Source organism: Sorex fumeus, unplaced genomic scaffold (genome assembly GCF_029834395.1).
Source record: "Sorex fumeus unplaced genomic scaffold, SorFum_2.1 ptg000035l, whole genome shotgun sequence".
Classification (NCBI taxonomy): Eukaryota; Metazoa; Chordata; class Mammalia; order Eulipotyphla; family Soricidae; genus Sorex; species Sorex fumeus.
This window is the reverse complement of record NW_026606092.1, coordinates 16,574,533-16,588,463: the sequence shown is the minus strand read 5'-3', so window position 1 is coordinate 16,588,463 and position 13,931 is coordinate 16,574,533. Positions and strand designations below refer to the sequence as shown.

The window sequence follows — 13,931 nt, the reverse complement described above, 5'->3', positions numbered from 1 at the left end:
AAACATTTTTTTTTTGCTTTTAGGATCACACCTGGCAATGCTCAGGGGTTACTCCTGGCTCATGCAGTCAGGAATTACTCCTGGTAGTGCTCAGATGACCATATAGAAAGCTGGGAATCGAACCCGGGTCGGCCGCATGCAAGGCAAACACCCTACATGCTGTGCTACCACTCCAGCCCCCGAAACATTTTTTTTAAGTCTCGGTGGGGCTATAGAGCTAGTGCAGCAGGTAAAACACTGGCCTTGCACGTAGCTAGTCTGAGTTGGATCCCCAATATGACATAGATTCCCCTGAGCACTGCAGAAGTGACTGCTGACCACAGAGCTAGAATAATGCCTGAGCACAGCCGGGTGAGACCAAAAAATAAAAAAGCAGAAAAAAAAAATGCAGACCAAAAAAAGTATTCTTGGAATGGAAAGTGCTCTTTCGGAAAGCCATAAAAGCAAGAAGTCAAAATGAAAAGTAACCAAGTTAAATATTTAAAGCTTTAAATCTCTGTAAGAATCAAACTAAAATTCTAGCAAAGTTACAGATAAGTGTAACTGGCAGAAAATACTTGCATAGTTCATAGCAAATAATTCACAACACACAATATTAAAAAGCTTTTATAAAAGCCCAAGAAAAAAATATAATTGATTAGGAAAAATGAACAATATATATGAACAAATAATTTATAGAAAATTATAAATTATTAATGAGTGTGGAAAGAATTATCAGTTATACATATCACAATGCTATATCCATCAAACTGATGACATTTCTTGCTGACTGAGGGATATCATCAGGGAAAATAAATTCAAATAGAAAGTATATATGTTTTTTGGAACTCTCTAGATATGAACAAAAGGGAAATATGAGAATAGTCATTACAAAGTGACTTGTGTTGTTAAAAATTATAATTTAATGTGACTGGAGATAGAGTCCAACTGAATGAGCACATACTTTGCATGCCGGTGACCCTGGTTCAGTCCCCAGCACCACATGGTCCCCTGAGTACTGCTAGGAGAGTTCCTTGATTACATAGCCATGAGTAACACCACCAGGACCCAAAACACAAATAAACAAACAAACAAAAAACACTAGCCCCAAAACTAAAACTAAACATTAGAAACTACACAAATATTCATCAACAGGGAACTGGGTATATTATTTCCATCAATCCAGTCATTTGAACAAATTAGAAAGACTTAAATAATCTGATAGGGAAAGATATGTGTGACTGCAGGACTTCAATACTATAGTTCTATTGTAGAACAATATTATTATACAGTGCCATTTATGTGTAAGAAGAGAGGGAGGGAAGGAAGGGAGGGAGGGCAGGCAGGAGGGAGGGAGGCAAAGATTGAGAGGGATAGAAGAAGGACGGAAAGAAGGTAAACTAGGTATTTACCTATGCACGTTAATGAAGTATAGAATAATGCAATGTATTTCTATGAAAAAATATAAACCTGGAGAACAAGAAAGAATCTAAATCTCAGGAGATTAGAGATGTTTATTCTTTTATTTGCAGCTATTGGTTAAGAATCCTCATAATTCTTATTCTTAGTACTGATAATCCTGCCTGGCTCATAGTATATTCTGTATAAGTACTTGTTGAATCTATAGAGAAAAATAAAATTAAAGATTAAGGTATCTGCAAGGATGCATTCCAGAATTTATTAGTTCTGAGAAAGGAAGTAGATTGGAGTGGAGGGTGGAGGTATTGGCTTGGTTAGGTAGTAGTGCTGCAGAAAAATTGTGGGATTTCGTTTTTGTTTTACAATGAGAAAAATATCCATATACATCTTATGTAATATTTTATGAGAAAAGAGGAAGTGCTCAGTCATGCTACTGAGAATACAATTAGATAAAGTCTGAAGACCAGCCATTAGACTTCAAATTGGACATCACCAGTGACTTTGGCAATTTATAGTTCTGGTGGTATGGTGGGAGCAAAAGTCAGATGAAAGTAGATGGCAGAATGGAAAAGGTTTCAAAAGATTCTTAACTATGAAGAACACAAGAGAAATAGGAATACTCCCAACTTAGGCATCAGGTGAAATGCCAACTTAAAATATAGAAGCTGAATACATATTTAGAAGCTAAAGTAGTCTCACTCCACCAAAAATAATAATAATAATAATAATAATAATATAATTTAGCACTGTAGCACTGCCCTCCCATTGTTCATCGATTGTCTAAAGCAGGCCCAGTAATATCTCCATTGTGAGACTTGTTGTTACTGTTTGGCATATCGAATACGTCACGGGTAGCTTGCCAGGCTTTGCTGTGCAGACGAGATACTCTCGGTAGCTTGCTGGGCTCTCCGAAAGGGGCAGAGGAATTGAACCCAGGATGGCCCGATCGGCAGCGTGTAAGGCAAACGTCTTACCTGCTGTGCTATTGCTTCAGCCTAATAATAATAATAATAATAATAATAATAATAATAATGTGGAAGAAACATAAAGAAGAAAAAGAATAACAGATCAGGCAAGATCCAAGAGGAAGGACTTGGGAACCAGAGGAGAAATGAAGGGCTTCACCTTAGAGACCCAGAAGGGGCCCTTCTTACACTGTGATGCAGGACAAGTTTTGGGAATTAAGGGCAAGCTACTTGCAGACAAGTATGTGCTTCCAGGAGGCAGGGAGTAGAAGAGAATAAGAGTTATGAAAACTCTAACCTATGAACTCAATCTTCCTTAAGTAGGATCTACTAAAAATAGCAAGGGGATAGTATAGCAGCTGACTTAAAGAAATGAATAAAAATTTGAATAGATGTGAATGAGAGTGATACATATGAGATCACAGGAGGAATGGAAACTGCAATTCCCCAGCTCTGCTTGAAAGCCATAAATTTCCACAGAGATACTCAGTATCTTCACTTTAGAGTTGATCTACAATTGAATTCATCAGAGAATTGAACTTTATCTGATAGATGAAGATAAAGAAATCATGACAAGGGTGTATTTTTTTGTCATACCTTGTCACTATCGTGTGAACTGATCGATACATTCCTAGCTCTGATTTAGTGGGCTGGAGAGATAGTACAGTGCATTGGTCACTTGCCTTGCACATGGCTGACCTGGGTTAAATCCCTGGAACCACACAAGTTACCCCAAGCCATGCCAAGTATAATCCCAGAGCAGAGACAGGAATAAACCCTGAGCACTGATGAGTGTGACCCAAAACACACACACACAAAAAACAAGAACCAAGTTCTAACGTAGCAGGAAAGAATGTTAAATCAGGAAGACAGTGATCCTTCAGAAGAAAATTCAAAGTATCGAAGAGCTGAACAACCATAGATGAGGTTGGCTAAATTGAATAAATTGGTTAAATTAAAGCTACTTGTCTAGGGCTAGAGCAATGGTACAAAGGGTAGGGCATTTGCCTTGCACACTGCCAACCTGGATTCGATCCTCGAATCCCATATATTCCCTTCAGCACCACCAGGAGTAATTCCTCAGTGCAGAGCTAGAAATAACCCTTGAGCACCACCGGGTGTGACCCAAAATGCAAAACAAAACAAAACAACCTACTTGTCAGACTTTTTCATCCTTCCTGTCTTAGTCATTGATATTCTTCCCTGGTGGACATTCCCTCCCACTGAGAATCGCTTTTCCCAGTTGAGAATCACGTCTATAGATACGAGCCACTGTTACTGTTAACAGCTTTCTCATCCAGTGGCCTGGTAAGATTCAAGAGTAGACAGAACCTTCTGAACCTTCTGTCTGAAGACTTCCAGAGTTTAGCATCATGCCAGAAATATTTAATCACTAAGAAAAGAATGTATGTATTTTGTTTTGTTTCAGATTGTATTTCACTTAGTTAAGAAAAAAAAAGACACCAGTGAATTGGAAATCATTTTCAAAATCTGCTTCCTTTTGGAATTTGAGCAGTGCTGTTAACTGACTTTCTTCTCTTTGAGCCCCAAGTGGTAAAACTTGTGCTAACACTACATAGCGGAGTCATTGGTTGAAAACATTCAAATGTTTTCTAATGTTTTAGCCACCTCAGCTTTAATGTTTCTGGAGAGCATTACATAATGGTGACTTTTTAAAATAAATGGTGACTTTTTAAGATAAATCTGAAAACTATGGTCTTTCTCTGCAAGGCCTTTAAAATTGTGTACACTCACACGACTTCCTGTCTATCTTTTCAAGGTAAGAATGCAGGAAGATGCTGCTCTCCTGAACAAAAGAATAATAAGCACTCAGCCAGGGCTCACAGCACTTCCCGAAAATCCAAACACTCCACTTCCACCTTTCCAAGATACATCTTGCGATTTGCAACCGAGGATGGACCCATCCCTTGGTCAGCAGGTGAAGGATGGCCTCGTTGTGGGTGGCCAAGGGGATGCTTCCGTCGATGCCATCTACAAAGCAGTTGTAGATGCAGCTAACAAAGGAATGCAGGTTGTCATCACCACTGCAGTCAACAGTACAACTCAGATCAGCCCCATTCCAGCTCTGAGTGCCATGAGTGCCTTCACTGCCTCGATTGGCGACCCATTAAGTCTCCCCAGTGCTGTCAGTGCAGTCATTCATGGGCGAAACATGGGCAGTGTCGATCATGATGGGAGGTTGAGGAACGCAAGAGGGGCTCGACTGCCCAGGAATCTGGACCATGGTAAAAATTCAAGCGAAGGCGATGCGTTTGAATATTTCAAGTCAGCAAGTTGCCACACATCGAAAAAACAGTGGGATGGGGAGCAAAGTCCCGGAGTGGAGCGAACCAGGTGGAAGTGTGAGGAGTTTTTAGATCATCCAGGCCATGTACACAGCAGTCCTTGTCATGAAAGGTCCAACAATGTCACTACACTGCCATTTCTACCCGGGGAGCAACACCCAATCCTGTTACCACCAAGAAACTGTCAAGGTGAGAAGATTCTAGAGGAAAATTTCAGGTATAATAACTACAAAAGAACTATGATGAGTTTTAAGGAGAGACTAGAGACCACTGTGGAAAGATGTGCACACATAAATGGGAACAGACCTCTGCAGAATCGGGGCTTTGGAGAATTGTTAAGCACCACCAAGCAAGACCTGGTTCTTGAGGAACAGTCTCCAAGTTCCTCCAACAGTTTGGAAAGTTCTCTGGTCAAAGACTACATCCATTACAATGGAGATTTTAATGCCAAAAGCATTAATGGGTGTGTGCCTAGCCCTTCTGACGCTAAGAGCATTAGTAGTGAAGATGACCTAAGGAATCCGGACTCCCCCTCTTCCAATGAATTGATACATTATAGGCCAAGGACGTTCAATGTTGGTGACTTGGTCTGGGGCCAAATCAAAGGACTGACTTCCTGGCCTGGGAAATTAGTAAGAGAAGATGTTCACAACTCGTGTCAACAAAGCCCCGAGGAAAGGAAGGTATATCTTTATCCATTGTCTAATACTAACCTTTGTTCAGATATGTGGTTGTTTTTGTTATTATCACTTTAAAATCGTTGGACTTTAAATTAGATTCTTCATGACTCACCGAGGTCTCGCGGACTTATGCAGCCTCTAACAAAGAGGGGATGGTTATAGCGTCCAAAATGTCATCTCCCCCCTGGGGTGAGATGTTAAGCATGTATAGATCCTAGTAGGGCACAGGATGCCGGATTTTCATAATTTAGTTGCCTCTGTCTTCATTCCCTACATTTACCTGATTCTCCATTTCCTACACAGAGGATAAAGGCTGGTGCAATGACTGTTAGAATGCAGGCATGTGGCAGAGGTAGACACTCTTCTGGGGCAATAAGAATGCCAGAGGATGGAACTCCTCCATGTGCTAGCATTTGAGCTGGGAACAGGTAAAATCTGGGGTGGACCTGGAAAAAAAAATCTGGGGTGGAGCTGCAGCTATTTCTGGAAGCAGCAGGTAATGTCTGAGTTCAGAATGGTGTCTCCTTTCAGGAAAAGTTCTGAGCTTTCTAACATATGGAAATGTTTAACCCCATGGTCTGGTTCTACTTAACACAGTCTGATCATATAAATTAAACGAAAACTTCTCCATGAAACTACTATTCAATTTAGCAGAAATTAGGAGGGGCCTTCTGGGCTCTATTTTTTAAATACCCCCCTCACAATTGGGACACTGGGACTCACTAGGCAAGAAATATAGAGAGTGTTTTAAGTAGATAAAATTTATATCTCACCAGGAAGAGATAATTATGCACATCCCCCCCATGTGATGAAGAAACATATAATTTTTCATCTCCTAAAGAAACAAAACATGCTCTTACAGATATATATTATTCTCTTAAAGCGTATATTGTATAAAACTATTTCAAGTTTGCTCAAACCTCCACTGGCACTTAGGTTTAATGGCAGGAAACCAAAAGCATTTTTGCTAGCACAATAAAAGGATTGTCTTTCTCCAGATGACCAGGAGGTCCTTAAGCTCATTGCTTATAATGCCTAATATATACTTGTCAGGGTACACTCTGGGCATCATGTTTCTACATTTGATAAGGAAATGAATTCCATGCTCCTTCTCACAAAACATTGTATTCTCTATACACGGAGACCAGACAAACATTCTTTAGGTTGATAGATGTAAATGGTCTTTATAGCATATTTTTAAAAATTAGAAACAGCAATATTGGGCTTTTATGGTATAAATATAATTGCTGCACATACAAGAGGTAGACAGTGAACTGCTTTACAATCTCTGTGCAAATGAAACTAAGCCTTTTTGGGGACTATTTTGTAAAAAGTTTAACTCAAGAAAAGACTTGGCCTCCCTTTCCTGGAAACATTCTTCCTGTCCTAAATGCCTTGTCTAAATATTTTTTTATGTCCTCAGAAAAAGAAAGACATATAATTTTAACATATTTCACATTAAACAATGGCTGTAATCTTCTGACTCCAGAGACTGGTTTGCTCATTGATATTTAAAGAGATGCACTTTTTTTTTTAATTTTTATTTATTTATTTTTTTACAGTTGTAGATTTACAATTTTTTTTGTGCTTGGATTTCAATTATACAATGATCAGATACCCATCCCTCCACCAGTGCCCGTTTTTCACCACCATGGATAATATCCCTCCCACCCAAATATCATTATCTAAGATCATAAGAAATATTTACTTTGCTTAATTTTAAATAAGCTATTGGTTTTTATTCACTAGATTTTTGAAATCTTATTTTCAAATATATTTGAATTAAGGTTCTTAATTATATCTAATGATTAATTTCTTATAAAAACATAACACTGTGAATTTGCACAGCAAAGACTTCATAACAAAATACACTGAAATAGTTTTAGTAACTAAAAAATAAAATATTTTAGTTATTTAATAATTTAAAATAATTTAAAGTTTTAATTTTAGAGGTGAAAAGCTGAAAACACAATGAGATATTGATGATAGCACATGAAATATTTATCATCATTGAGAAATAAGGTATAACAACCCTAAAAGCTCCAGACCCCTTGATATTTTTAAAACCTATTTTTTTTCAGGTCTTACCTTTTTCAAGTTAAAAAAAAAATACGCCTCCACAAATGCTATTTTTTTCATCTCATTCGCAAATCAAGGAGAGGACACCCCATATCTTTTTGATGATGCGCCTAGTGAGCCATACAATGTTCTTCATTTATAACAGCAGAAAAGGCAAAATTTCAAGCACATATTTGTCAGACTTCAGATCTAATGACCTTTGTCTGAGTTTTGAGGGGATCCTGATTCATGAAGAAAAAATAAACCTGTGTTGAACATCTGTTTAAGATAAAACATCATCTTTCTGAGATTTTTTGTAAAATGTTTTTGAATTGTTTACTTTTATCAAGGGAGGCGATTACATTATGAATTTTACTTAACATAGTACCCCTTATTTCTCAACAATTTTGAATAAAGCCTTACTGCATTAATTATAATATTTCTGCCTTTAAAAAGTGAACAGTAGGGCTGGAAAGATAATAATACAGTGGGGAAGGTGTTTGCCTTGCACCCAGGTTCTATCCTCAGCATTCCCAGAGCCCAGCCAGGAGAGATCCCTTTAAGCACAGAGCCAGGAGTAATCCCTGAACACAGTCAAATGTGGTAAAAAAAAAAAAGTGGTAAAAAGTGAGCAGTACATTGAATTCCCTTCTATAAACTGAATACAATACCTGCTGCTTCAGTAGAAAGAGAAAAATAGAGACAGACTTTCTAAGAAATGTGTTTATTATAGTAAAATCTTATTAATTCCACCTTGCTGATAAGGTAGGGTCATAGTGTTTATCTCTGCAGCATCTAAAAATATTTGCCCAATAGTTTTCTCATATATTATCATTATACATTCTTTAGCTTCTAAGTTTTTCATACAATTCTCTGGCTACCAAAGGAAACTAATCCTTGATTCTCTCAGATCACACCAGATAAAAATCTATGTTGATTCCGAGAGTTTGACAGCAGGCTTTGCACACAGGGAGCCCCAAGTTGCATCCCCAACATCACGTGGTCCCCCCCGCCCCCCCCCCCCCCCCCGCACATGCTGGCCCCCTGAACTGAAAGCACTAACAGGTGTGGTTCAAAAACAAACAAAAAAAGAAAATAGTCCAGCTGTGTTAAGGGAAGTTTTAGAAGGCAACCATTTACTCATCTCTCCCCTTTCCCTAATCTGTGGATTCTTTTCTGTTACTGTCTTTGTTCACAGCAAGCATTTTTCACATTCCTTTTTGGAAACATGCAAAGCAGGAAAATAAACATTGTTTAACAGGAAGTCAGGTTTCTAATCTAGAGCAAACCAGAATCTTCATTTGTTTTGAAGCAGCTCCAGTGGGATGGTCTCGGGGATAAGTGAGCTGAACACATTGATTGGTGCAGAACCTCCAGCAGCTAAGGTCTCTGTATTACCCATAGGTTGATCCTGTAGCCAGGTCTGTTTGTCAGGAGAGCAGATGACTTACTTACTTTAATGATCTTAGACATTTTTAATCTTTAGTGGAGCATTAAATATAGCAGAATTATTAATAAGGTATTAGAAATGGTGTGTAGTTTCTGAGATTACTGCCTAAGATATTTAATTTTTCAGCACCAAGTACTGCCTGAACACTGACTTCAGAGAACTAGGGATGGGCAGGGTGTGGTAGGAAAAAAACCTGGACTTTGGTTGTTAACTCAGCTTAATATTACCTGAGCTGAATCCCAGCTCTGCCAGTTACCTAAAAGTCTCTAGTAAGTTTATTAATCTCTCAAAGTGGCAACCTTTTTACCTTTCAAATGGGAATGCTGATTCATAATCCGAATGCTGTATTCAGAATTAAATAACAAACAGCTTGCACAGCATAAGAAAGGAGCTCAATTAAATCATCTATCACACCCACCTTCTCTACTGTCACTGTCACTGTCCTGTTGTTCACTGATTTGCTCGAGCGGGCCCAGTAACATTGTTTGACTTGTTTTTACTGTGTTTGGCATATTGAATACGTCATGGGTAGTTTACCAGGCTTTGCCGTGCGGGCAAGATACTCTCAGTAGCTTGCCAGGCTCTCCGAGAGGGGCGGAGGAATCGAACTCGGATTGGCCGGGTTGGCTGTGTGCAAGGCAAACGCCATACCTGCTGTGCTATCACTCCAGCCCACCTTCTCTACTAGTTAACCTTAATAATTTCTATTACACCACAAGGAAATTACTGTTGTATGACCTTAGTTATTATTTATGGCCTAATTAAGAATTTACTCACGAGGTTAAAGTGAAGAGTATAAAGAATTATTTAGTGAATGAATTTCAAAACAAATTGGATCATATCACATACAATTGGAATATCTTACAATCAGTGGTAGGGCGTTTGCCTTGCGCGCAGCCAGCCTGACCAAGCCAGGTTCGATTCCTCCGCCCCTCTCAGAGAGCCTGGCAAGCTACAGAGAGTATTCAATATGCCAAACACAGTAACAAGAAGTCTCACAATGGAGACGTTACTGGGCCCGCTCAAGCAAATCGATGAACAATGGGAGGACAGTAACAGTAACACTATAAATTGTTAAAAACAGTTTCTTGAGTAAACTTTAAGATCTAACTCCCTCAATATTTCTAAGAAATACAAAGCCATACATTCTAACTGGGCCGGAGCTATAGCACAGCGTATAGGGCGTTTGCCTTTCACGCAGCTGACCTAGGTTCGATTCCTCTGCCCCTCTTGGAGAGCCCGGAAAGCTACCAAGAATATCTTGCCCGCATGGCAAAGCCTGGCAAGCTACCTGTGATGTATTTGATATGCCAAAAACAGTAACAACAAGTTTCGCAATTTGTTGTGAGATGTTACTGGTGCCAGCTGGAGCAAATCGATGAGCAACGGGAGGAGAGTACTACAGTGCTACATTCTAACTTTACCTTCCTATCCTCACTTATACACACATGGGAAAGCATTCATTAGCAAAGAAATTTTTGTTTGGTTTTGGTTTTTGGACCACACCTGGCAGTTCTCAGGGCTTACTCCTGGCTCTGTGCTCAGAGATCATTCCCGGTGGTGCTTGGGGAACCTTATGGGTGCCAAGAATTAAACCTGGATTGGCTTCATGCAAGGTAAGCACCTGAACCCCTTTACTATCTCTCTAGCTTCCCAAATTCTGGTCTTCCTTCCTTTCTTCCTTCCTTCCTTCCTTCCTTCCTTCCTTCCTTCCTTCTGTTTCTTTCCTTCTTTCTTTTTTCTTTCTATCTCCCCTTCTTTCCTTTCATTCTTTCATTCTCTCTTTCATTCTTTCTTTCGTTCTTTCTTTCATTCTTTCTTCCCCTTCCTTCCTTCCTTCCTTCCTTCCTTCCTTCTTTCCTTCCTTCCTTTGTTCCTTCCTTCTTTCCATCCTTCCTTCTTTCCTTCCTTCTTTCCTTCCTTCCTTTGTTCCTTCCTTCTTTCCATCCTTCCTTCTTTCCTTCCTTCTTTCCTTTCTTCCTTTGTTCCTTCCTTCTTTCCTTCCTGTCTTCTTTCCTTCCTTCCTTTTTTGTTTTTGGGCCGTATCTGATAGTACTCAGGGCTTACTCTTGTTTCTGTGCTCAGGGATTGTTCCTGGCAGGGCTCAGGAGACCATATCGGGTGCCGGGGATCAAACCCAGGTCAGCTGTGTGCGAGGCAAGAGCCCTACCTGTTGTACTATGCTCCAGCTCCTTGAAAATTATTTCTTTTCAATGAACTGTTTGTTATTGCTGGACAGCACAGACATCCCTGATTCCCAAAGTGCAGTTTCAGTTCATCACCACCTGATTAAGTAAAAACTTTTGTTTGTTTGGGGACCACAACCAGATGTGCTCGGGGCTTACTACTGGCTCTGTGCTCAGGGATCACCCCTGGATCTCCCCTGGTGGTACTTGGGAGACCATATACAGTGCCAGGGCATTGAGCTCTGGTTGCAAGACAATGTGCCTTCCTTGCTATACTACCTCTCCAGCCCTGAAGACATATTTTTAAAAGCAATGGAGAGGGTAACTTCCTCTCCCTAGATTCACTCTTTGACCTTTCTGCAGGGTTATATTTGGCAGGCATAGACAAAAACAGTTCTCTGGAGAGTTGTCTGGAGCAGACAAAACTCATCAGTATTCAAAATCTTACCAAAATTTATCTGGGGACAATCCACTTTTGTGTGTCAACTCAATACCACAGGCACACATGTCTTCACAGTGTGGGCATAACACACTTGCTGTCTCCCTCTGGAGATCTGCAGCTTAAGAAACTAATCCTGGGGACTAGATTTGGGAGATGGGCCCTCCAGTGATGTTAAAGAAGGACATTCTTTCTGTGCTTGATGATCTGTGTTGGCTGTGGCTGTTTGTATTCTTTGGTACATAGTTCTCTACTGAAAGTGTTCTTTGTGTTTTAACTTTTCTTGCATGTTTTCTTAACCTCTGTTAGAAATGAATCTTTTTCTCTGTACCAACCAATATTCACAATGTTTGGGCTGCATTTTGACTAGTGAGTGCCAGGAACAATCCAGGATCTATTAGAACTAAAACTCCTTAAAAAGAGAGCAGCATATTTTTGACCATTTCCTGTTACTCTGTATAATCATAGAATCATCACATCCTGTTTTTATTTTTTCAATTCTGGCATAGGCTTTCAAAAGCTTAACATAATGGTCACACCCCACTGTTCTGAAAAAAAAAAAAAGCTGGAATAAAATCCATGAAAGGTTTGTGAAGAAATATGGTCTAAGTGAGACTAAGTATAGACTAATAAAGTCAGTACCTTATCAAAATTTGAAAAGACAATAAAAATAAAGAACTAGGTAAGACAAAAAATGTGACTATTGATGAAAATGTTAAACTGAGTAAAAAACCTGAAAATGGAAAACTTTAGTGGACTGTGGAATACTGTGAGCTTTATTTCTTTCTTCGGCCAAATTAAAGTGGAAAAGGAGGCATATTTCCAGACGCCCAGAGAACCGAGAGCCCGACAGAGATTTTGAGCTTGTCAATGCAGTTTTCTTAGAGATAGTCCAAATGGGATCTCAGGTTGGAGGCAAATATATTCGTGGAATTTTAGTACTGGCATTAGGGCACATGTCTTGTATGTCCTTGACCCATATTCATTCCTGAGCACCACATGGGCTCTGAAATCTCACCAGGCATAGTCCTAAAAGGCCCTGAGTAAATCTTGTCTTCTTTTTACACCAGAAGCCACAAACAAAAACCTCTTTATTTTGTTATGTGAATACTTAAACAGTCTGACTTCAGAAATACAAGCTTATCCAAAATATGTCATTCTATTTATGAGCTGTTGATCAATATGAAATTTGTTGTCACAATGAGGATAGATTCACTCTAGTACAAAATATATTGTCTTCTAGTACTTAAAAGTGCTGTTCTAGTTCTCCAAAGTGAAGAAAAAGGAAGCAAATATTTTAAAAATCCCTCAGACAGTGACACTGACTAAAAATTGTAATAATGTGGCTTTGGTTAGTTCATTTGAAAAAACAGATTCATTGTAAGATTTTTACATGAGTGTGGTTGAACTGGTGTTGAAAATAAGGCTCATCTTTGTGTCACAGGTAAGTCAACTTTTTACCCCAGTATTTATTTATCATTAATTCCCATTTTTTCAAAAACACCAAAATACTGCACATAAATGGAATTCCATGGCTTGAAATTCTTTTTTTGTATTTAATAAATGTTTAATAATGATACAATCCTTGAGTTACTTATCAGTGGTATTTCTCAGACTTCAGCTAAAGTTCTCTATTGCCTGTATTAATACTTTGTTAAATATTTCTTTAAATTCATTTAAAATTATTTGCTCGAGCGGGCCCAGTAACGTCTCCATTGGAGACTTTGTTGTTACTGTGTCTGGCATATCGAAAAATTTATTTACTTACTTATTCAGCAGATACTTACTAGGTACATTAAGGACAAGGTATTAGGTACAAGACCCTATTTAAGTCAGTGTGGGAAGAGGGACTGGGGTCACATCCAGCTGTGCTCAGAATCACTCTTGATGTTGCTCAGGGGACCATATCCAGCCTTAAAACACTTTTTAAACAAGTTCTTCACATATAGTCTAAGGGATAAATGTAGGTTAAATCTGTTAAATTGTAGGTATAAATGTCTTCTTTATTTTTATAATATAAAATTTTATGAACATAACTTAAAAACTGAAAATCTGTCAATGTTCAACCCAAATTAATTTACCATGCCAATGATGGTACTTTGGAAAAGATTATTTAAATGTAAATTCCTATTTAGAAATAATAATATGTAGACACATTTATATTGGGACAGAGAGTTAGTACAGGAAGGAAGTCACTTACCTTGCACATGGCTGACACTAGTTCAAATCCCCACCACCACATACGGTCTCCTGAAAACAGAGCTAGGGATAACCACTGGGCACTATTAGATGTAGGCCCAAAACAACAACAACGGCACATTTATATTCATTAATGTTCTGAGTGATCCCTCCCTACTCCAAAAAAAAAAAATGTGCACAATCATCTGCATTTTCTCAATCAGAAAACTGAAACTCAGAGAAGGACCATTTCCAAGGACACTAGCAGTGA

The 13,931-nt window shown here is 38.8% G+C and overlaps 1 protein-coding gene across 2 annotated transcripts in view; it reads left to right on the top strand.

Annotated features, from left to right (window-relative positions):
• MBD5 (methyl-CpG binding domain protein 5) overlaps positions 1-13,931 on the top strand; it is a 77,114-nt gene that overhangs the window by 45,220 nt on the left and 17,963 nt on the right. For both annotated transcript variants that reach the window (XM_056117703.1, XM_056117701.1), the window contains exon 8: positions 4,144-5,352. In XM_056117703.1, coding sequence (XP_055973678.1) covers positions 4,144-5,352 — 1,209 coding nt within the window. The remainder of the gene's footprint in view (positions 1-4,143; positions 5,353-13,931) is intronic.